Here is a 26,087-nt window from a genome sequence, read left to right as displayed (position 1 = left end):
TAGTAAACCAGAAGTGATAAAAGAATTAGATAGGTTACTTGAGGAATATGTTTTGGTTTCAGCTGACAAAGCTTGTAACAACATTGTACATGAAAGACTTATCATTACAACTGTACTTGACTTCAATTCCACATTTGGAAATCCTACATGTACCAAAAGTTCGTTTTCAAACGATGAAATTATTCAAAACCACGCTTCAGTTTGAAACACATTTAATATTCCACTCAACGAGACGAATGAATATACGTTACTCTACTCTCTACTGGATTCCAAAACTTCACAAAATCTTTTATAAGCAGAGATACTTTGCTGAATCCAGTAAATGTTCTACCAAGCCCCTATCCTTGTTCTTCATGCAAGGTGAAGATAACGAACAGTGATCAATCTCATAACTCCTACAAGCAATACAAAATAGATAGTTGGGCAAACACGGACCCCTGGACACACCAGAGGTGGGATCAGGTGCCTAGGAGGAGTAAGCATCTCCTGTTGACCGGTCACACCCGCCGTGAGCCCCATATCCTGATCAGGTAAAGGGAGTTATCCGCAGTCAAAATAAGAACGGCTTAACAATCGGTATGAAACGTCAGACAGCATTTGACCCAATGCGAGGTTGTATTGACGAACTAGATCGTTATAACGACCATAGAATTTGCGAAATGCTGACTTCAATCGAGACTGTTGAAATCCCTGTACCATCAATTTGTTTGTCAGTAGCTTACCTCGATTTAAAAACTGACTATACCCAGAACAAGCTCTTGCTTATCGAATCAGTTGAGATATATAAACACCATATGCAGGTGATAATGGAATATTGCTACATAAATGTGGGAAGTTGACGATGGAGAAGCTGAAATCATCCCGTTTGTCATACAGTTGAGTTGTCAGTTTGCCGTTAATGTCTACTTTCAATAAAATATCTAAGTATGAAGCAGAAGTGGACGACTCTGTGGTGTCCTTTATTTCGAGCTCACAGGGATATATCAAATCGACATATGAATGAAAGCTATCATTGTTAATAGACAAAACGTCATCGATATATCTAAAAGTCGAATTGAAGGTCACAGCGAGAGATTTTTTCTTCTCACGTAGAAGTTTTTGAATAAATTCTGCTTCATATGAATATAAAAACAGGTCAGCTAACAAAGGAGCACAATTCGTGCCCATGGGAATTCCAACAGACTGTTGGAAGACCTGATCACCAAAGACCACGAAGATATTGTCAATGAGGAACTCTAGCATATTTTTTATATCAACTTCAGAGTACTTGTGCGTGGAATCAGAGTGGTGTTTAACAAAGTAAGTTTTTGAATGACTGGTCACTAGATATGAATATTTCCGTTTTCCGTTTTTGTTGAAGAAGCAACTGTCTATGATGTCAAAAAGTCTAGTCTTTAATTTATCGTGAGGAATGGTCGTGTATAGTGTTGAAAAGTCATAGGTTTTAATGCTATTGATTTGGGAAAAATTCTGTGATTTCAAGTTTACTAAAAGTTCTTTAGAATTTTTTAGAATCCACATTTGATTAACACCACTTCTGGCATATGTAGTCGCACAGTAAGTTTGAAGTTTCTCCTTCACAGCTGTTAACATTTTCGTGAGGAGCAAAGATAGGGGCTTGGTAGAGCACTTACTGGATCCAGCAATGTATCTTTGTTTGTAAGGGGTTTTATGTAGTTTAGGAATCCAGTATAGGTACGGTAACTCATATTCATTCGACCCATTGACTGGAATATTAAATATGTCTAAAACTGAAGCATGGTTTTGAAGAATTTCGTCTTTTGAAAGGGCAGTTGGAGTATAAGTATGATTACCAAAAGTGGAATTAATGCCAAGTTCGTTTGAAATACAGTTGTAATAATGAGCCTTACAAACAAAGACAATGTTGTTACTAGCTTTGTCAGCTGGAACCAAAACATATTCCTTATGTAATCTATCTAATTCTTTTATCACTTCTGGTTTACTAAACACAGAAGGATAGATGGTACGTACTTTTGTTTTCATGTGTCTAATGCGGGATTTTAATATCCCTCTTATGCTTTTAACCCATTCTGACAATGTATCAAGTTCTTCTTTTTCATATTTAGCCCATCGTCTGGCATAATCTTCGACAGAACTCATAATAGAGATGAAGTTCTGTCGCCAATTAAAAGACCGAGGTTCTCTGTATTTAGGACCTTTAAGAATAAGTGATTTGAGGTCCTCATTTTCAACTATATCAACATCACCAGTAATGACATGTCCAGCTGGACTGTAGTTGAAAGAAGATGAAGAACAAGAACATGTTGGTGGATTACGTATAAGATGGTCTATATCTAAGCACTACAAAGTTTGTTTATAATTAAAAAGTTTGGATGCAATAGTAGAAGTATAGCTGTAGGAAATACAGGGTGTAGACTTGAACTTGAAATAAGTTGGAATACACGACTGAACCCTTTTATGACGAAGAATGTTGCTTATGTTGACGGCATCTATTCCTTTGTTTGTAAATTTGAGCTTAAGGAACTGACGGCATGATTTGGAAGGAATATCATCCATGGTCCGTGCTGGTTTATAGAGCCTGTGGTAGGCAACATCCATAATCATAGAATTCAGTCTATATTCAGGTGTTGAAAAATCCAAGTATAGACTAGCCATAGCTTCTTCAAATAACATGTGTAAAACCCTCAATGGAATAGAGTAAAGTTTTGTACGAATATGATGTGGACCCAATTGTCTGTTGACGTTAGGCAAAAGTGAATCAAACGTGACATCATTTATACTTGGTCTTTTATATGAACGATGTCCGTGACTGCGTTTTCGTCTTTGGGTATTGGGAAAGAGTCCCATCACATTAACGTTATTTCCTTGTGGACTAGTCAAATTTCCCACATCATATACATTATCATTGCATCCATATGGAAATGCCTTATTAAGGTGAAACTTCAACATTTTGTAACATGTGCGAGAAATGGTGAAAGCAAATGTGGATTCTAAAAAATTTCTAAAAACTTTTGGTAAATTTGAAATCGCAAAACTTTTGAGAAATCAACAACTTTTAATAAACAAATGACTTTTCGACACTTTATACGACCATTCCTCACGATGAATTAAAGACAACGCTTTTTGTCGTCATAGCCATCTGCTTCTTCAATAAATATGGAACCCGGAAATATTCTTATCTTGTGATCAGTCATCCAACATTTACTGTTAAACACCACTCTGATTCTACGCATACGATGCAGGAAATTCTCATTGACAATATATACATAGTCTTTGATGACCAGGTCTTCCAACAGTCTGTTGGAATTCCCATGGCCACAATTTTGCTCCTTTAATAGCTTCATTATATTGTCTTTATATTGATTCAAAGCTTTTACACAAGAAGTAAAAATCTCCTGCTGTGGCTGTCAACTCGACATTTAGATATATCTACAGGATCCTTTAGTTTACTTTCGGAAGGTCGGTGGTCTCTTCCCAGGTATATTGTATCTGGGTTCTCTCTTCCACCAATAAAAAACTGGGCGCGACCAGATAACTGAAAAATTGTGGAGTGTGGCGGAAAACAGCGAAATCAATCATATGGCGATTCGATATATCCCAGTGATCTCGAAATAAAAGACACCAGTCTTCAACATCTGCTTCTTACTTGGATTTTTTTTTTATAAACATGGATGTTAACTGCTAACAAACAACTCAACTTGATGACAAACGGAATTACTTCAGTCTCTCCATCATCAACTTCCCTTATTCATACAGCAATATTCCATTATCACCTGTATATGGTGGTGTCTCTCAACTGATTCGATACGCAAAGTCTTACAAATATATACACAATTTTAAAAGGGTTGGATGAAGAAGAGAGAAAATCACGTTGATATAATCTATTAGATATCCTCTCGAGATATAAATACGAAAAAAAAAAATGACAGGAAGACAGAAAGATATTTTTAATTTATTTATTAAAAAGGTTAACAAAAATACAAAATAATGCACTCAAGTTGTGAAATATGAGCAAGTCATTAGAAATTGCTTCAGAAAATGTAGTTACATGTACCTATATCAGTTTATACAAGTTGCGAACAATGTACCGATAAAATTTGTGTATGCAATCAAGATATTGTAAAATCTGGTGCGTATAAAGATTTTGTTTTTCAAAAGAGTTTGGATATCTCTCTCTGTGTGTGTGTGTGTGTGTGTGTGTGTGTTATGCTGCAATGATTTGGTTTTAACATGAAGAAGTTTTTAATAAAAAGATTGCACGCTTTGGATTTTTGGTTTGTTTTTATATAAGAAATGTGAAAATTGCACAAAACATCTAGCTACAGCATGTACACACATATAAGCAGTGCAGTGTTTTTCTCCATTATTAATAATTTGATCATGAACTAGAACTATCCAGAGATGGACTAAACATTGTGCCCCTGCTGGGTTGTTTTTTAAAGAAAAGAATGTTATTAGTCACTAGCAGTACTTTATAGCTCAGGAGTTTGTTTACAATGTCGTCTTTGACAGACAAAATGTAATTGGAATGGTCATCTATTATATAAATCTATAGGGTTCATAATGCTGACATCAACAAAGGAAATTTAAAAAAAATAACTCTACGAAAGAACAGTCGTTACAAGATCTACAGCAAAATGACCAAGTCCATTAAATCATACAAACACCTGTAAAATGAAGAAAAATTGCCCAATCATAATGAAAATTTCACACACACACTTTGATAAAATGAATAAAGAATGGACAAATTTTCAGAAAAATCCATGCGCTAGCTTCTGATAACATGTCCAGACAGTCTTGTTTGCAGGAAAACAGACATACAAACGGACGGACATGCCGATTCCAATATACCTTCCCTAAACCCTCGTTTGTGGGGGTTGTGATGGAGACTATAAAACAGCCCTAGGAATCACAAGTCATAGATAGGCCCTCATATCCATTGACATAACATACAGGACAAGTATTTTGATAAAACTTCTTTTCACATTCTTACTATATCATAACTTAAGAATCAAGGCGTTATATCATAACACAAACATATTCCACTGATACGCAAGTTACACTGTATCAAGCAACATTAATATAAATAAAAATATAAGAGGGGTGTACAATCTCACAGTCAGTATAAAGTAGTTACTCTCTCTCTCTCTCTCTCTCTCTCTCTCTCTCTCTCTCTCTCTCTCTCACACACACACAGTCAGTATAAACTAGTTACTCTATCTCACCCTTTGATTTGTAAGGTGAAATGCACTATATAGTTGTAAAATTCATATAAAAATATAAATATATTAGCACCAACAATGCGACCAGCACGTGTAAAAAAGGGTGAAAGCATCGTAATATAAGCGTGTGATTCATTACTGGATAGAACAAGACACACCACAACACTAAGCTTATTTCAGTGCACAGTTTTAAACAATTCATAGACGATTTAAAAGCCTTATTGACATAAAATAAATTGGACGAAGTTTATTTGTATCCTTGACCACGTGATTTCACGAACGATCCTCTTGTTCGGGGTGCTTTGAAGACTCCGTGTAAGATGTACACAAGTCAACCACGTTTTCAGTGTAAGTTGTTGACTGTCTCTCTGGTGAGCCTTGGACCTATGATGGAAAATAGTATTACATGACTACGACTTAAAATCAATGATAACCCAAGGGTGTAACTATGGCCTAATAAATATGCACGCAAGTTAAGGCAGGAGATTTAGGGATTTCACCAATGAGTCCAGGGCAAAGCTCTGGTAGTGATATATTTTACGATAAAAACCTGTATATATTAGTTTTATTTCTAAATTTCATTCTTTTAAGTTATCACCATTTATTTTAGTTGAGCTTCTTTAAAAGAAAAACAATGATGTGAAAGCGCTTGTGTACAACAGATGTATGACACCCCCACCCATGTCACACATTAAAAAGAGAATGTACTGCTATAACTGCTTCAAGACTCACAATGCTATCTCTTTGCGCAACATGATCACCCTCCATGTAAACATGCTGTTCTTCACCATTGGTATGGACAGATGCTAAGCTGCGCAGACTCATACTTCTGTCTTTTTCCGGTCCCACGTGCAGAAATATTCTCACTATTTGTTCCGAGTTGGTCTTTAATTTGCCATCTTCATCTTCTTTATAAAGAGGATTATGTGTAGTGTTCGAATCGACATACACGTTTTGTTTGGAAATTGTATTGCCCTCTAGATTATCAAGATGATCGAGAGAACTCCGGTTGCTATAAGATACAGAACTGTGAAGAAAGCATGATTAGTAACGTGTCATTCAACACATTCAAAATATTAAAATCAATCTGGACTTTTGTCTTTAATAGGAATTAGAGGTCAATGGTGGATGAACATGATTAAAAATATCCAAAGTAGAAATATGGCTCTTTATAAAATCATTGGTTGACAATGAACTCACTGACCTTTCAATAAGACTCTTTTGTTGTTGGACTTTTCTACAGACACAGATTATGGCACTGAGAAAAAAAATAACCAGTCCCCCGCCGACTCCCGCGGTGATTCCAATGACCGTCATGTTGTTTGGTTCATCTGATACAAGTTCTTTGTCTGCTATCTTCTTCGTTTTTTCACAATTTGTTCCCAGATATACAGTTTTTGAGTCTTTGGATTGCTGACAGCTAAAATCACAAAAGAATTGTGCAAGAATCTCTTTCGTTTTTGCGCAGTATTTCAAAATTATATCACCAAACAATTCACTGAGAACAATTATCAATGTTTTGTAATGAATAAGAATACCAAAGGTTTATTAACACTCACAAGCACTTGGGTAGTTTTGTCTTTGAATCGACAAAGCAGGTTCCATGTTTACCACATTTGAGCTCCATACACAGGTTTTTACACTGAGCTAGTCCCTGACTAAAGTCACATTTATAGTCAGAGCTAGGACAAGTACAAACTTTACTCCGCTCGTTTACCAACACATCTGTAAACAAATCAGTAAAGAATCTTTTTATTATACTCTCCAAATATGAACTTTTGTTTAAAAAGCATTGATACTGGGATAGGAACACACTCAACTGCATTATCAATAAATCATGGAAAGGTGAAGATAAAGAACAGTAATCAATCTTGTAGATCCTATAAAGAATACAGAATTAAGAATAGGGCAAACACGGACCCCTGAAAACACCAGAGGTGGGATCAGATGCCTAGAAGGAGTGAACATCTCTTGTTATATGTTGAAACAAATTACCTGAAATTTCTCGTTTCTTAACATCTTTAGTGGTTTTTTTGACATTGACAGGGGAACCAAGAATGACGGGCTCGTTGGGATCCCATTTGGTGGCTTTCGACAGTAACTGATCTTCAACATGATCAACGGATTCTTTCGTTGACAAAACTGTCCCGTCCAGATTCACAGAATAGTTCACTCGAATGCTTCCATAGCTGAATAAATAGAATGTATACATGCATATAATAGTTCACGCAAATGCTTCCATGACTGAATAAATAGAATGTATACATGCATATATAATAGTTCACACGAATGCTTCCATAGCTGAATAAATAGAATGTATACATGTATACTTTTGATACACCAGTTGATGCAACATGAATTCAGTATCTTTAATACATTCTTTGAAAGGTTGTCATAATTGTATTCTTACCTGAAACTATTTATTGTAACCATCAGGAAGCCAGGGGTGTTTTTGAACCGTTGAATAAGCTATGAATAAAACAAAGAAATATTACAGATACTGGTATATTGCACTGTGTCAAATAAACAATGTATAAAGTAATTTCTTCAACAAAACAGCTAACATGAAAAGAGGTCTAAGCAGGCCTTCACGAGACGAAGGTATTGCGGGTTAATTACGTTAATGCACATGTATATTATAAACAACAATGAAAAGGTATTCATAGATCTGTTTATAGCCACCCCGAGGATCCCATAGAAGGTATTCATAGGTCTGTTTATAGCCACCCCGAGGATCCCATAGAAGGTATTCATAGATCTGTTTATAGCCACCCCGAGGATCCCATAGAAGGTATTCATAGGTCTGTTTATAGCCACCCCGAGGATCCCATAGAAGGTATTCATAGGTCTGTTTATAGCCACCCCGAGGATCCCATAGAAGGTATTCATAGATCTGTTTATAGCCACCCCGAGGATCCCATAGAAGGTATTCATAGATCTGTTTATAGCCACCCCGAGGATCCCATAGAAGGTATTCATAGGTCTGTTTAGCACTTATGCAATAACTATTCCGGATACAGATCATTTTGATTAATTTAATCTATTAGATACTACGCCAATGACATACCACTTCTTGGACAGTTTTCTCCGTCTCTTTGTACAATGTTGTTGTCTGATCCAGTAATTTGTCATCGAAACTTTTATCAATGTAGACAGCAAACGAAACGACGACGACACCTACAATGTGCGTATATAAAGATGATACTTAAACTGCAAATTAAGACTTGACTTCTTCTCAATAGGCAGATCAACAATTTTAAAGGCACATATGTACTGATAATAAATTTTTGATTCCCAAACTAACACAGTATATAATCTATATAAATGATGATATAAATGTATTATAATTTATGCAACGTAAACTATTTGATTTCATCCCAAATGAAAAGAATACGTCGAAAGTTTTAATTACATTCTTGACTACTTGAACTCTCGGACAATTCTCATGGCCTTATTTGTATAACGTACGCGTATATATTATGTTTGTTAGATTGTTAGACCGTTCTTGGCACACCGATTTTGACTACGGATAACTCCGTTTATCTGATCAAGATATAGGGCTCACGGTGGGTGTGACAGGTCGACAGGGGATGCTTACTCCTCCTAGGCACCTGATCCCACCTCTGGTATATCCAGGGGTCCGTGTTTGCCTAACTATCTATTTTGTATTGCTTATAGGAGTTATGATATTGATCACTGTTCGTTATCTTTACCTTTCATGTTTGCATTGCGCGCGCCTTCACATTAGTTCGGAAAGAAAACAATAGCGTTGGTAAGTCTTGACATCTAGTTTAGGGACTGTACATGTAGATATAGGAGTAAGGACAGATCAGACTAAAGTCAATGAATTAGACGATGTGTAAAAACACCAAATCACCGGAAGTGTAGTTACATATACACAGATTAAAAAATGACAGGGAAATAGCAGCTAATATTGTAAAAAAAAAAATCAGTCACGTGGTCAGCACTTAGCTCGTTTCGGAAAGAAATCGAGTAGAATGGCAGGCTGTATTTTGAAACGCTTTTTTCACTTAACCGTAATTTTTTGTATTCGTATTTTTAAAATAGAGGTTTTTGTTTTATTTTAGTCATAGAATGCTATGGTATATATATCTTTATCAAAATTTAATATAAAAGTTGGACCATGTGTACCTTTAATAAGAACGTAATAAAAGTGCCCGAAAATCACGAATATCACAAACCTATCTGGGGCCTTATGTGTGCATCTGGGGAAGTTTGAACTATTGTCGGCAATGTGGTCCGGGACTCTGACACATGTTGCTTTGTGGTTTCATAAGTAGATTTGGGAATTATATTTTCTGTCGTAACTCGTTGAACGGTTGTTGGTTCATGATTGAGTTCTGAGGTTAGGATTTCTGTGGTCACTTGTGAGTGGGTGTTCTTTAGGGTGGTATCTGGGTTGGATGCAGTGGTTGTTTCAAACGCCGTTGTTGATTGCTTGGTGGTTGATACGGGCGGAGTCAATGTAACAATCGTTTGATGGTCTGAGGTTGATCTGGCGTCCGTGCTCTCCGTTGTTTTACCTGAAAATATGAAACGACATGAAATTAACGACCTGTTCAAAGAATGTTACATTTGTAGGTTGAATTGAGATCTGATTATGTGTTTTTCATTCATCTATCATCATGAAAATTGGTAGGTTTCATTTTTAGAATAGAAGACACTTTATGTTAGGAAATCTTACTTCTACGCGAATAAAAGGTATAAATTCGTGCCACATCACATACAGCTGGTGACGTCTCAATGTGAGTGAAAAATTGCCCCCCCCCCCCCCCGAAAAAAACCTACCATGCATAATAACTTACTCTAATATGTACATACATGTAAATGAATGATTGAACAAATTCTTTTAACATTTTTGAATACTTATTAAAATTTTGTTTTCACATAATAATCAATAGAAGAACTCGTAAAGTATTCGATCTGCGACAGTAAGGTTAGCTGGAAATGGACAAGACTTTTGTAATGCGATTGATTAATCATATTTGATACTTACTTATACAGAGAGGGAGTTCCCTACAAGGTTGTATATCTGTGTCGTTGCCCTCACAAGGCTTGCCGCCATATTGTGGAGGCGGATTGTTACATTTCCTAGTGGAGGTGTGGGAAGCCTCTCCACACGTGGCGGTGCAGACTGAATATGGTGTCCATGGCGACCATCCGCCATTTACTGTCATCAATAGAGAAAATAGGTCACTTTAGCGTCATCATTATTGACAATTAAATCACGTGATCAACGACGCACATGAACAATATGTATTCATTTATGCATCAACGGAATTTTGGTCCAAACACGGAATTGATAACCACGAAAAAGTATTGAAGTTATGATAGCTTTTCTGAACCGACAACGATCAGAAGAAACTGTATTTGAAAGTTTTATTGCATAGTTCTTTAAGTGAAAGTCACTCTACTTTTACGATCCACGTGACCTGTCGCTATGATATACATTATGTGTTGTACTTACTTGGACATAGGCCTTTCGTGCACTCTGTTCGTTCAAAAGGTAGTCCTTCACAAGTCTTTCCTCCATTTTTTGGCTTTGGGTTTTTACAGAATCGGAGCCGTATTATTGAGCCTGTACCACAAGTTACTGAACAAGAAGCGCTAGACCATGAGGTCCATCCACCATCAACCTTCTCGCTGTTTGATGTAGCTGAAACAAAATGAATATTAGGTATTCTGGAAAATATCCAATGTTCATAAAGACTAGTGTAAAAATCCTAGTGCATCAAACCCTGACGAAAAAAAGGAGAAAACTTTACACTCACTAGGTAGGTCTGTTAGAAGTGGTCGTGTTGTGGGCGAAAGCGTAGTTGTTTCTGTTTAAAATAAATAAGATACATGTGTATTATCATAAATGTAATCCATTATTAAAAGATATCTTTAACAATATGCAAGGTGAAGACAACGAATAGTATCTCATAATTCATTTAAAAATGTCAGAGAATCAGACACATCACTGTATTTTCAAAAAGTTCATTGAAAAGGAAAACATGGTGCTATTGACAGTATGGAACCTGAAAAGTGTGAAATTGCCCATTATTATCTAACGTGGGCGAAAGCTGGGGCAAAACTTTCACCGAGTAAACAAATAAAATGAAAATGCTCATTTTCATTGATTTTTCATAACGTTGCTCAAATTGTTGCATGTTGATGACGTCACAATTCCTAGTCGTTAAAATTGACGCACTATATTTATCTGTATTTATACGCGCGTTGTTTACAACCACAAAACCTTTATAAGGAAAAGGATAACATAAGAATTTGTAGAAATATCAACGGCAAAAACATTCGAAATGTAAACATTTATAAGTAAAACAAATTGAAACATAGGCGTGCACGAGAAGGAGTGATGATTTTTCGCACATATTTTTGACACTGCAGCTGCGCATTACAATTTAGGGAAATCGTATCTGATTCAGAAGGATTGAATTGAAGGGATAGTATAGTCTTACGCCACTGTTAATGAAGATTAAAAGGCAAGCAGGATAGACAACTGTAAGGGAATTTAGCGGAAGGCATCACGCATACAAATTGGTGAACAGGAAAAACTACTACAGGTAGTATTTGAAAAAATGGGTTAGCTGGCAAGGTGGTGAATGTTCAAACAAAGACTTCTACAAACATTGGTGGGAAACGTATCTGTTGCACAACTCTACCTAAACAGATGCCTGCTTTACAGCTTGCAGTGTCCGTGTTTGAACCATTGCATTCAGAACCTCCATTCTGAGGGGCGGGGTTGGTACAGGAACGTGTTCGATTTCTTATACCGTTACCACATGTGACCGAACATTCAGAAAATGGCGACCATGTGCTCCAATGTCCATTAACTAACAGAATAAATAATGTCTATAATCTACAGTTTACAAACATTTGCTGATATCATGTGTACTGTATGGTGAAGTGTCATCGAGATATGCTTGGTAAATATCTAAAACTTCACTTCCGATTATGAAAACCTTATGCTTCACCTTCGCACCGTCATGATAGAGTCTTGCTCATTACGAGGATTATTCGTAAAGTTGATGGTTTGGCATGGATTTCTCAGAATAAACTTAAGTCGAAACTTGGACTTAAGTCTGAAATTTTACTCAAATTTTGACTGCTCAAATAAAAGAGAAAACTCCAACTTAAGTTGAGATTTTTTCGAGAAATCCTGACATCATACATCTCCAACAAAGTGACCTATCTAATTGAAAATTAGTGTTAATATTTTATATGTATTTAGTAAATCATTCACTAGATTATCTAAATACGGAGACATTTAACGATTAGTTTTTATGAAAGTTTACTTTACTAAATGCACAATCGTTTTTCTTACATTGTAACGTTTACGTGTGAATCCAGTTTTCAACACATGATTACAGGTAATATCCCGAGGTAAATGTAACTGCCAAACAACATTTCGTTCCTTCTTTGAAATTTCGTAATGAATTTCTATAAGTGAACAGCATATCATTCATGGTCAATCTTTCTCATGCAATACTGAACTAGTTATATGATTTCAATATAAATTGTCCATAGGTGTGAATTAAAGTACAATGATTTACAAGAAATCATTACTAAAGAATAAGCTTCAACTTCTCTGCAATTATTAAATTCGGTCCATTTCTTATAAAGTTCTATAAAATAATTATCTATATCGTTTTAAACTACAAAATTTGTTCAAATGCATGTACATTTGTGAATGTGTCCTTTCATATGATTACTCTTTCATGAACATTTTTTGATATTTTAAAATTTACGAATGGTTCCCAAGTGCCATGAACATTTTAATGTTTGAATATTTGAGCACTTCTCCGCCTTACTGCGATTAATATTACAATATCAGGGGCGGATCCAGGAACTGTGGTTAGGAGTGGGGGGGGGGGGGGGGGGTTACAGATCTTATAGGGCTTCAAATATGTCTCCTATGTAGTAATTTTTTTTATTTATTTTTTTTTTTTTTTTTACTATTTTCTGTCATTTTTGATGGAGGAAAATCAATAAAATGACGCAAATTTTGAGAATTTTTGGAAAAAATGTAAGTTCTCCCAATAAAAGTAATTCAATAAATCAAAACACTTTGTCATTTATTGCTTTGAGAGTGAAAGAAATTATTGCTCCTCTTATCGTTTACATTTTTCTAAACAAGAGACCACGTTTTACCTTAAATTTGAAAATTTTAGAGGGGGGGGGGGGGGGGCACTGTGCCCCTCCTTAAATCCGCCACTGAATATAAGATATAAATCAGCAGATTTGTTTTCAATATTTCCTACTGTCCTCGATTGTTTTTACTGATCGTGTTAGTTCCAATCATAGCATATTATAAATTTATAAGTGTAAGACTCGACAGGCAGCCCATGTATATACTTTTCTAAAGTAAGTATGTTTAGATTTTTCCAAACGCTGGACCAATTCGCATTAATCATTAGATATAACACTGTTAAAAGTGACATCATACCCGGACATAAAGGAAGATCACGACATTTTCGAGTGTCCTTGCTCTCCCCAGGGCATGGTAAACCGCCAGCCTTTGGTACCGGATTTGTGCATGTTCTTGTAGACGTCTGGTACCCAACGCCACATGTTGCCGTGCATATTGAATATGGTGTCCAAGGCGTCCACCCACCATTTACTGTAGCAGAATGAATGAAAGTTTCATAAATGTCATCTTATAAGCCATAATTTTTGGTTTCAAATCCAGACCGATTTGGGATTTCAATTCTTACCAGGACATTCTTTCAGCATACAGAAAGTAGATTCAAAAGTTTGTCCTGGGCAGTCACGACCGCCATTTTCTGGAGCAGGATTGTTGCATGAGCGGATTCTTATTTTTGATCCGTGCCCACATGGTACGGAGCATTTACTTCCGGCTGACATCCAAGCGCTCCAACCTCCATCAACTATTAGAGGAATAATCATTGAGGAATAAAGTATTTATAAAAACAACAACAACAAAATCATACAAAAAAGCCACTCCCAAAACAAACAAAAAGCCTATTCAAAGCAATAGATTTTACATTGTTTAAAAACCGAATAGCTTTTATCGGGTTTGGTGTTCTACTTGTTCGTCAATGAAGTACGTGGTTCCTAAAGTATCCGCGGCGCCATTTTGCAATTTCAGAAGCTGTATCTACTCTGGTACATTTTTGAACGTTATACGTATGAAATTAAAATGAGTATTATTAAGAATTATAGTATCATAAACTAAATGATACCATTTTAAGTGCTGAAAATATGCTGTGCGGGTTCTAACTGATTGCAAATTTACGAAGAAGTAAATAAACTATATATGTGATCCAAAGCCTATGCAATATATATCAAGTATAAATGTTCGTTACTTTTTAAAATGTTCGACATACCGTACAGGTACGTATTGTAGCGTACATTTTTATATGTATGCAATCCGGGCTGCTGTCCTAATGATGCAATTAGGAATAGGGGCTTTGATTCTGCCGTATATCATTATAATTATTGTAATTAGTAATTGATAAACAATGACATGATTTAACACAACCATACATTGGCACTCTTCCTTCAACACCAAAATTACATAATAAGAATACCACTAAACCTAATATCGTTGTTTGACCGCTTGGTCAACACCCGATATATGAACTGAATGCTGATTGGTTGATAACTCGAAACTTGTAAGCATTTCCATTTCCATTAACACATGCATGACCAAAATAGACTGAAGATAAAAATCAAAAAGCAATTAAGTGATTTCAAAAGTGAACGGAAAGTGCAGCGCCATGGCGACTTACATGTGGAAGTGATACAATCTTTAACTTCGCCTCATAGGAAATGTAAACATTTGTGATTCTGCATTCATATTTAGTTCAATACGACTTCGCGTTCGTGATAGCGCAAGCATAAAAATAGTGCAAAAGCAAGCGGTTGCAGAAACTGACCAACAAGCGCAACTTTGAATCAATTTATACCTGGACACTTATTCGCTGTACAGGTTATAGATTGGTTCGAGTTTCCCGCGCAATTCAAACCCCCGTATTGCGGAGAGGGGTTATTGCATGTGCGCATTCTGGTCTTTGTTCCATTACCACATTTCACTGAACATTCACCGTATGCTGACCAACTACCCCACTGTCCGTCGACTGTTAGAAATAAACATTCAAATGAATATTGTAGAGTAGGAGACTTATTAACTAGTTAATGCTTTTCTTCTAAATATCGGTACAACGCTTAAATATTTGGTGATGGTATAAACAAAGGTGTTGACGATTTTCAATGCTTACCATCGTCACTTTGCTATTACGGAGATAAAATCATAAAATTTGAGTATTAATCATGACCCAACAATACTAGTATGTCAAAATTTGTCATTTGCCAACCAGAGCCATGCATATCTTTTGTGAAACTAATTCATTTTCTGCTCTCTTTAGCTGATTTAGCTAAAATGAGCTTTCTTGGTTAACATCTGTTCTTGTAATACGTTAAAAGTATAATACTGTACAATTATTCACATCTGTAGACAATATATGATTAAGCATGTGAAAATTCTCCGAGGCTAGAATGATCCAAACTGAGACATATAGAATGCTTTTGGAAATGTTTTAAATCTTTACAAAAGGGGTGATATCAATAGATAAATGTTTTATTGATTCTTGAATATGTCAAGAAATACTCGATTTGGACGCTATTTAGCGATAAACTGCTATATCCAAATCGAAAACTACAGAACACATTATAAAATACCTTTATTTAATATTTTTTCAATCTCCAAAATTGGGTACCCTTGTAATTGGAGTCACAGGCCTTTCTCTATTGTACATACGAAGGAGACCCATGACGTATTGAGGGAATGTGCCTTTACCCAAAGATAAAATGAAGCACGTTTGACTGAAAATGATGCAGTAGCTTTGGGTAAAATCAACAAACGCATACAAACAAAACTGAATTTGCTAAATTTTGTAGCCTTGTTGTTTATTTCCCCCTTTTATAACCCCCTTTATTTGTTTGATGGAGGGGAGCTATTTTTTCAAAATTTTCGTTCAAATAATTCAACTAAGAGTTGAACCTATTTTCCATTTCATGGTTATGCATCTATACGTGATATTATTAGTATTTACCCAAATCATAGCCATTTTTTCTTCAGAAGAATTTTATAGAATTTATAGATCTTTTCCTACATATTTTGAACCCCCCTTGCTGTCCTATTCGGAACCCAAGGGTCAATTTAAATATACCCCACAAGGAGACGTTCGTATATTGATTTGACAAAGGTTCCCTTGTGCTTCTTGAGAGGACGTTTATAAACCACTTGTTCCTGTATGTTCTCGTGTAAAACTATTTTCGCCATACTTGGTTATTAAAACAACAAATACCATGACATATGAAAATTCAACGAACTTGAAACTGATACATGCGAATAATTTTCCAATTGACTATCTGTATCTGTGGGTCTTGAGAGAGAGAAAGAGAGAGCTTTAAAAGTTGTGTAGACATGTAAAGCTTTAAACCCCCATGCTCGGTCCGCTTAGATTTCGGGAGTCACGCTAGCTTTGATCACACTTTAATCTTGCTTGCATACAGAGTGTTAGATTTTGACACATTGCACGTTCGTTTTCTCGAGAGAAAAAAGCCCCTGGGGTCACTTATTGACAAATTAAAATCTTTATACGATAGATATGGAAACTTCTGTGGAAGTTTCTAATCTCTGGTTGCGGGAATTTCGAGAAGACGTATTTTAAAAACATTGTACCCGATTTTTATCTTTCATGGACAGGAAACAGATTCGAAGGCTTGGTGAGGAGTTTGGTTGAAATTGACCGAGTGGATCTCGAGAAGAAATATAGAATATGAGAGAAAACGATAACAACAGACAAAGTTTGATGAGAAAAAACGGACCACAGTTAACGTACAATATTATACACAACCTAAAAAGATAAAGCAATAATTTAATGGTATGAGTGTTTATGTATTATACAGGCACATTCAATATGTCAATAAGACAAGCAACCCATTCTTGACAATTCACCAGTTAAGGAATACATTATGAATTGTATTGCAAATAATTCTCCTGACTTTAAAAAAGAAAAGAACTCTAATATGTACTGATCATACCATTATTGAAAAGAAAAGCTACAAGATGAAATGAAATACATATTGACCTGCACAAAGCGGAAGTTCCCTACAAAGTTCTGTATCTGTGTCGTTCCCCTCACAAGGCCTGCCGCCATATTGTGGAGGCGGATTGTTACATTTCCTGGTGGAGGTGTGGAAAGCCTGTCCACACGTCGCGGTACAGTTTGAATATGGTGTCCATGGCGACCATCCGCCATTTACTGTAAAACAATATAAGGAAATAAAAAAGATTTGAATACACTTGTTTTCGGAAATCAATTAAAACTGTATGGTCCGCAAGTTTGATATATTTTCAAACTTTATAAAAGTTTAAAATTGATTTAATGTGGATTACATAATTTATCAAAGTACACGTCTTTTGATTATTTGGCGTGATTTTCCCATAGATATATTCATTATAAAATCAGTTATCGTCTTGTTTTGTAATGAAGTTTTTACTTGGACATGGGCCTTTCGTGCACTCTGTTCGTTCAAAAGGTAGTCCATCACAAGTCTTTCCTCCATTTTTTGGCTCTGGGTTTGTACAGAATCGGAGCCGTATTATTGAGCCTGTACCACAAGTTACTGAACAAGAAGCGTTAGACCATGAGGTCCACCCACCATCAACTACAAAATCGCATGATTTGCAATTGAATTGTCATTTTGTACCTCAAGATAAAACACCCGCAGATACACAGAAGAACACATTATACGTATAAATCTCTCTCTCTCTCTCTCTGGTTTTTTAATACATGTACATAAAACACCAACGGTGGTACTTGTCTATCCTTTCGATTTACTGACATATTTTAAATGATGCTTTACAATAGGCATTTGATTTTTTTAAACTATCAAATCACCTGTATATGACGTTTTTGTCGATTCCCAGTTAATACCCGGTTTTTACGATACCACATTGTCAGATCGTTATGGGTTTACTAGCTTGTCATATCTATCTAAACTGGGGACGGATTTTTAACCTTTACTGTCCAACTTTCATCTTCTGGGTCATGTCTTGCTGATAAAACAGATTATCGAGAAAATCTATTGCAGAAATTCTTTTGATCGACCTTGTCTGATAACACTAATTGCAATTATAATTGCATATAGAAGAGGGCGTCCTAAATAACAGACGTTGTATCTATTCCCAATTGTTCATCCAATGTTCAATAAAATATGTTTAGATCAATATATCGGTCATTTGAAAAAGATTTTAAATGATTTCTTCCGTTTAATATAAGTTGATAACAGAACTGGAGAAAAATGATTGAAAAGGGTCATTTCCCCATCTGTTTTCGTTAACCGAACCAAAATAGTAAGATACATGTATATTTCAGAAATTTCATTTTTTAAAAATACTTGCGGGTATAAAGTGCGACGCACCACAGTTCATGCTCTCATGTATTTGAAAACAAAAGATCTAAATTAATTTTTTTTTAGTTTACAATCTACATTCATTTCTGTGGGTATTGCCAGCCGTTAAACAGACCTACATGTACAGTGTACTCAAACAGACCTACATGTACAGTGTACTCAAACAGACCTACATGTACAGTGTACTCAAACAGACCTACATGTACAGTGTACTCACACAGACCTACATGTACAGTGTACTCAAACAGACCTACATGTACAGTGTACTCAAAATTCATACGCACATTGTTCACAATTGCATCGCATTCATGGGGAAATGGCTATCATTACAATTGGTAAAGATATCGAAAGCAAAAGCAATATTCTGTACATGTACAGTATTTAAAGGTATGCTACATTTGTCACATCGTCATACCTATTCCAATAGGATATTTTTATCACCTTTCACAAGTAGATAAACCTGATACAATATTTGTTCATTAATCAAAATCTATCTTTTAAAAAACTAACTTATATGCCAACATTTTAACCTACAGTATTATATAATTTGTCATGCAATTTAAAAACGATAACTTTCTTATATGTGTTTATACGATTGAGGTTTTTTTTAAATCAATAAATACAATACAATATGTGCATTCGGTTATAAATATTGTTCCAAAAACACTATTAATTTATTGTTAGTATTCTGAATCAAAACCTTTAATGCATGAATAAACTACCGTATATATGCAAATGGTGCATTAATTTTTGAAATAAATTTCGTTTTTTGAAATAACACGAAGGCATGAATTTCGACACTTTACGCCAGCATACTTCATGAATCGCCTTAGTCCTTCATAAAGCCCTCATATATTATCTATATTTTAAAATTACCTTCTACTTTCATTTCTGTCAGTTTCCCAATCTCTAGATTGGGAATTTCCAGTCGTTGAAGTAGACTTACAATATTTATCAAGATTCATACGCCCACTGTTCACATCCTCACCACATCCATGATTATCAGTATAGCCGGTAAAGACACTGAAGGCAAAAACATTAGAATGTAAATATGCTTATAATGAACTCACCCGTATCCTGCTGAATGGACTTCGCGAAAGCCATGGTAACTAGTAAAAATGTTACTGTAAAAGAGTAAAATAATATTTTATAAACATTTTCGTCTCATTTAGAATCTCTTCATATCAAAGTAAATTTGCAATCAACTGCGTACATCATTAGCATGTGGAAACGGCAAGAATACAAAGTGAGAAATCTACATGCATTGTCTTTGCAATAGCACGATATAAAAAAATATATTCAAAACTGTATTTTCTGTTCAAGTCGGTATAAAAGAAACATGTAAATCTTTGATTATCGCTGATGTACAAAAGGCATGAATATGGTCTCCTTATGCACTGTAATAGTATATTCATTTTAACATTTTGATTCTCAAAATTTTAAAGGAGACCATACCACAGTTATACAATGTATGTACCAAAGCCATGATTGCCGATTGTTACCAAAATTACTAAAACAGCTTTTTTGTTTTACAGTACATAAACTTCACCACTAGCACATCAGAATTCATACATCTTTGTTGTAATTTTGAATTTTGAATCTATTTTGTCTTTTCAGAAACAATGGTCGAGCCATAATTGTATGGAAGTAAATAATTCACTGGGGAGAAATTTTACACACGGTAATTTTGTCCCATTTGTCACTCAGATTTATTTTTCTACATATAATTTTTATGTCCTTGTTGAAAGACAATGCCTCTTCAAACAAAATATATGAGGAAGGGGGCTAACATAGGCTGATCCTGGCTGGGATTTCTCGAAAACTTTGCATGCAAACGGGCCCCAGCTTCGTAGATAAAAATACCAAACGTACATGCACCAAAACAAAAATCATAAGGAAACCCAGAAACGCACTTTTTCGTACTGCACATGCATATCTATACATTGCTTGCTTTAAATGGAGCAGCTGAAATGCAACATATCAATGGATTAAATCATTGAAGTGATGCGTGAATTTTTATCCCGTATATATGATCATATAATTAGTAATAACGAACAGTGATCAATCTCATAACTCTAATAGTATCTAATCACAAAGGCAGAAAGAATGCGACTGAAATGTATAGTCAACGATAAAAACAATGCATTGATACGATTGGTTGATCAATAAGCAGTGCGCATATACATGTGGCCTATCCTTGACAGTTCTGAGAAAAAGTGCGACTCTGTGACAGACGTGATGAAGGTAGAGATCATTAGATCAGATAAAGCACACCTATACATGTAAGTGTAATTACGTGATGAATGTAGAGATCATTTGATCAGATAAAGCTATCACCAGTCATTCTTGTGACGTAATTGCACTTACATGTACATGTGCGCTTTAGATTAAGTTCATTCTCGAGTACTAAACATGTTTACATAATCAGTTCTTAGGTAATAGCTAAAATTAATTGTAGCAATTTCTAATTTTCAAACATTTTTAATGAAACTAGAAAAAATATACTTATTCATACAGACATGTACATGTATGTATAAAAGTATAAAACCTTGAATTCTATATAATGAATGTCCAGTATAATTATGCGATTGTGAAATATTCAAATGATGTCATATCAAATTGAATGTTATTAATGCTTTGCACTGACACAATATTTTAAAGTGGTTTAGATTGTATGTGATAATAAGATAAATACAAAATATTTTTTTTCCATTCTGATATGTGGTCCTACATGCATACTTAGTTTTGTATTGAGCTCAACATTTCTTTTAAAAATGAATCAGCAAGATCTGTTTTCTGTTGTGACTTCCCTTGTGATTTATTTATCATTCAAGGAAAGAGTTTCTCAATTCAATCAAATTTCTGTTATACTTGAAGCATGAAAATCTACAGCAGTCTGTTTAGATGAGTACGATTATTTCGATTGTAACGGTTAACCGCGGCATTCATAAACCAATTAATATGATATAGAATGTCCATCTGTTTCTCTACACCTTATGAGAGATAAGTACATGTATACCATGATGCAGATTCTGCAGAATCCTCCTTTAAGAGAAAAGAGTACCAATTCATTTCCCATAGACCTCAATACTAACCTTTGGCCCTCTCACTAATTAACTATAATAATTTTAAACAAATGACCGCAAACATTTCAAAGTTCATTTCAAGTGTTGATAAAAAACGACAAAAATTATATAGGGTCCCGTGCCTTTTATAGGCCATATTTGTACTTTTTTACAACACATAGCAATCTGCAATAAATTACACCATTCATTTTAATCACACCCCTACCATGGTAATTTCTTCAGTCATATCTCGATTTTGTGCGATAATTCTTCATCCTGACAATTAATTTGAACCTCTATAATATTTCTTTCAATTCCAAATAATTTCACTCTTGATATTAGCCAATCACGCTACACACCTAGACATTTATACCTCCGCTCAATCTTGGTTAAACTGCGTCCGGGTAATGCATGCGGGGGTTTGGTACTCTCATTCTTATTAATGATATTGCTCCGCGTAACCGTGAAGAAATTTTCGTACAAATGCACAAGAAGTAGCATGTATAATTAACTGTCTATGTGCCAGCTTAATATTTATTTGTATTGCTCTTGATACATCGTTTATTTACCTTTCAATTCTATCTGGTTCAAGGGATTGGAACGGAATATGTTTTGTCGCGGATGGAGGTTTGAATAAAAATGATTATACCATACACAACATTTGGAGAAAGTGTAGATTACATCAATCCTTCTTGTTTTTGCCATTCTAAAGTTCACATTAATTTGTTACATGGTAAAAATTAGAGTACAATTGTATTTATTCCGAGAGATTTCAATTTTTTCATGTCTTTGCTTTGAATTTCCATACAGATATAAAAGGAAAAATTTGGGAAGAATGATGAAATAAGACTGGTTTGATAGGGAAATTTTGTGATAAAAATGATAATTTTTAGCAAAAATTAAGCCTGCACAAAGTATGTGCCCCAATAAGTTGTATTAATAGGTATACGCATTCTCATGTAGTATTTTTAAAGCTATACTTTTCTGCTGTATTTTAATAAATTTGCTAATCCCCAACTTCCTCGATTTCCTTCTTTATCATTCGACAAAAAAGCATAAATATCTTTGTACCGTATTTGTGCCATCTATCCATTTTTTCATATGTCTTGCAAGCACTGGTGTGTGCACTGTTTGTTAGTGACAAAAGACTGGTGACGGTATTTGCTACGGACATGAAGGACTATACACCAGTTTCATAACAAGTGCAGTCTTTTGTTAGAGATCAGCTGAGCATAGTGAAAATTCAAGTAAATTAAAAGTCGAATATCTTGGATATGGAGTAACCCATATCTATTCTTGTATTGAGTTTGAAAAAGTTGGATTTTTAATGTAATAATAGTTTCTCAACTTTTTCTCAATCATGTTTTTAATTTTTTTTCCACAATGATTGTCCTTCTTATCTCAGAGACACTTTTTCACTTTCAACAAGAACAACTAGATCTGGTAAACTAATTTTCAGACACCTTTTATTACAATGACATCAAGGATTTGAACTCACAATAAGACACTTATAGATAAAATTAAATCCCCCAATAGCAAGTTTCATTTTAAAAACAAAAATTAGCACTTGTTGACAAAAATCAGGCATTTGGCTCATAATGATTTTTTAAATACTATTAGTTCTTTATCATGCTTATTTATACTTATCCAGTATTACTTTTTTTCAATTTTGAAAATTTTACTAATCAAAGTATATCCAAGACTTAAATCGTGGTAAAAGCATGAGGTCCCCATAGGAAATAAACCAATCAAGGCTTTCACGGGTTACGAGCTCACCCGAGTACTAGCATATTTTAATGTGATTACTGCAAACGGTGCAATAGAAACTCGGCGTTGGGCTGAGCAGTCCATCATCGAGTTTTCACTGAACTGGAATTGAGTTTTCACTGGACTGGAATCTAATTTTCACTGGACTGGAATCTAGTTTTCACTGGATTGGAATCTAGTTTTCACTGGACTGGAATCTAGTTTTCATTGGACTGGAATTGAGTTTTCACTGGACTGAAATCGAGTTTTCACTGGACTGGAATCGAGTTTTCACTAGACTGGAATCGATTTTCATTAGACTGGACGGTCCGAACGCTGGGTTTGCTGGACGTTTTACGGTATACGGTTAAATAGAGAGAGATTTATAACGGTTTAACAATAGAATAGTGTGCATGCTGACAGAAAAGTTTTGCCATTTTTATTAAAACATGTTAGATAGTATACGTTAAAGCGAACGGATTTAATCCATTTCACGAAATACACATTTTATATTTCAAATACTCAGATAGTTCCGGTAATACATTGGATATTTTACTTAGAAGATTTTTAAAACTTTTAATTTCTCAATGAAACTATCATTGGATTCTTGGAAATGGACAAAAGAAAATCACAAATTCCCTAGAGTGATTACTTGTATTCAATTTGTTCAAGTGCCAATTTAATGTTGCGTTAATTTTGATACATCGTACTCTTTTTAAGCGAGCAGATCACATAGAGAAAAAAAAATCCGAGTCAACAGAGTGCGATTTTCTTTTTATTTCCACCTCCATAATGTGGTCATGTCTTACTGAGGGAAAACAAAAACAAAATATACTGGTATGCATTTGTAGCAGATTATATCCCAAACCAAAGCACAATATCGCCTGAAATCGAAGGCCAGAGTTAATTTTGTGTACTTGATCGGTGCGTATGCTTAGCAAAGGCTGTGTTACTTTCATTCAGTTAATTAAATAGCATAATTTGACATAAACAATGTGCTAGCAATATTTTTTGAAGAACTACATTTAAGAAATAAATTCATTTTTTGAAAATACATGAGGGTATGAACTGCGACGCTTCACGATTGCATACTTCATGAAGCGTTTTACTGGCGTGAAGCGTTGCAGTTCATACCACCTTCATGTATTTTTAAAATTGAAATTTACATTCTTCTTTCCCTCCTGTCGAAATTTCTAACCGTTGAAATATACGTACTATATTCATCTGTATTCATACGCGCATTGTTTACAGTCGCAACGCATTTGTGATTAAATGACTATCATTACAATTTGTAATAAACATTGGGAATGTAAATATTGTAAATTCACTAGCATTCTAATTTTAAGTACATAAATAAAAGTGCCTGTATAAGTCTGATATTAAGTGGGTAGGATATACTAAAACAAGAACTTGTTTTATATGTCTCAAAATTCGGGATTTTCTTGCCATTTTTGAGGCAAATGTGAAACGTCACCATCTTTGTTACTTCATTGTCGCAAAAAGCGAACAGTTTGAGTCAAATGTAATTTTCACTTTGTTTACAGTATCTCAACATGGAAATGATTGAAAAATTCAAACAAATCAAAGAATAAATATTAAATAAAATTCAAGATCTGATACTATAGAGTAACTACTATCGCACCTCCAGCTCTTCTAGTAGGAATTTGATCTTAAAAAGTGAAATTGGGAATATACAGTCGTATACAACACAACTATTTCTTCCATATTGATTTCTTTTTCTGAAGACATTATGTAAATCATGAATGATGGTAATGTTAAATATATTTAGAATAAAATTGATATTCCATACCAGTTCTGGAAGACATGATGCTTATTTCTCAATGGTCCACTGTAGTACGGGTGTATATTTCTTGGCACGAAGTCACTTGTTCAATCATTCGTCTATTACTGAATGAAATTATTCTCGGGAGATAACATATACACCTGTGTACCTGTCTAACCACGTGGTCTTTGAAAATCATATTTGAAATATTTTACAAGGTGTTTTTATCGATAGGAGGGTACATATATTTGTGTTTGTCCCCAGGTGAGAATCGATAAAAGACCAACGTCATCCTATGACACCTTCAATATACCCTGGTGCATTAAAAGACCACGTTGGAACTTTCAAAAACAGATACATGTACACCACAACGTTTCATGAAATTCCTATTATATATACATGTATATTTTTCCTAAAGACGTATATTTTTGAGAATAAATACAAACTTGCAAATGTATTGCATTACTTGTGAATCAGTAAAATTGAAAACCTGTACTTTCTGTTTAAGTACTTATGTATCATGTTTTTGTATGTAAGATTACTATGAATTTTTACCTAACCCTATCACTTAATTTTATTGTAGTACATACCATCTCTCTACGTTTTCGTTGGGATCCTTTGATTATTTATTGGGAATTGCTTTGCGGTATATACATGATTCTTTTATGAACTTGAAGAAATGAACCCCGACAAAAAAAGTTGATGGAATATAAGTTTTCAGTTTAAGGTCGAAATCAATCCGTGCTGACTATACTTGTGTCAAACAATAAGGAAAATTTTGACTTCAAGTAATGTTTCCTTGTTGTTCACAGTATCATTGATAAG

General features: G+C 34.8%; 1 protein-coding gene across 2 annotated transcripts; it reads right to left on the bottom strand.

Annotated features, from left to right (window-relative positions):
- Positions 1–3,922: 3,922 nt before the first annotated feature.
- LOC125667053 (papilin-like) lies at positions 3,923–25,426 on the bottom strand. Of its 2 annotated transcripts, XM_048900365.2 has the most exons (19): positions 25,290–25,420; positions 19,739–19,792; positions 17,754–17,921; positions 17,342–17,515; positions 15,155–15,325; positions 13,940–14,113; positions 13,672–13,845; positions 11,888–12,058; positions 10,997–11,047; positions 10,693–10,881; positions 10,222–10,395; positions 9,407–9,748; positions 8,272–8,381; positions 7,615–7,673; positions 7,200–7,393; positions 6,764–6,929; positions 6,409–6,624; positions 5,937–6,231; positions 3,923–5,588 (listed from the first exon to the last, which is right to left on the bottom strand). In XM_048900365.2, the coding sequence occupies exons 1-19, from the start codon at positions 25,303–25,305 to the stop codon at positions 5,478–5,480; spliced, it is 3,009 nt and encodes a 1,002-aa protein (XP_048756322.1). In that variant the 5' UTR covers positions 25,306–25,420; the 3' UTR covers positions 3,923–5,477. The 2 variants fall into 2 exon arrangements, with proteins under 2 accessions (XP_048756322.1, XP_048756323.1); XM_048900366.2 differs by lacking the exon at positions 11,888–12,058 and having other exon boundaries at positions 25,290–25,426.
- Positions 25,427–26,087: the final 661 nt, after the last annotated feature.

Source organism: Ostrea edulis, chromosome 2, assembly GCF_947568905.1.
Source record: "Ostrea edulis chromosome 2, xbOstEdul1.1, whole genome shotgun sequence".
Classification (NCBI taxonomy): Eukaryota; Metazoa; Mollusca; class Bivalvia; order Ostreida; family Ostreidae; genus Ostrea; species Ostrea edulis.
The sequence above is the reverse complement of the archived record's forward strand: the minus strand, read 5'-3'. Positions and strand labels throughout refer to the sequence as shown.

What these genes read in the sequence shown, in the direction of transcription:
- LOC125667053 (XM_048900365.2), bottom strand. An exon ending in ACACATAAGGCCCCAGATAG is followed by an intron (nt 8,382 to 9,406) that starts GTTTGTGATATT and finishes CGCACATTGTAG; the next exon opens with GTGTCGTCGTCGTTTCGTTT. An exon ending in AGAAAACTGTCCAAGAAGTG is followed by an intron (nt 7,674 to 8,271) that starts GTATGTCATTGG and finishes TTTTATTCATAG; the next exon opens with CTTATTCAACGGTTCAAAAA.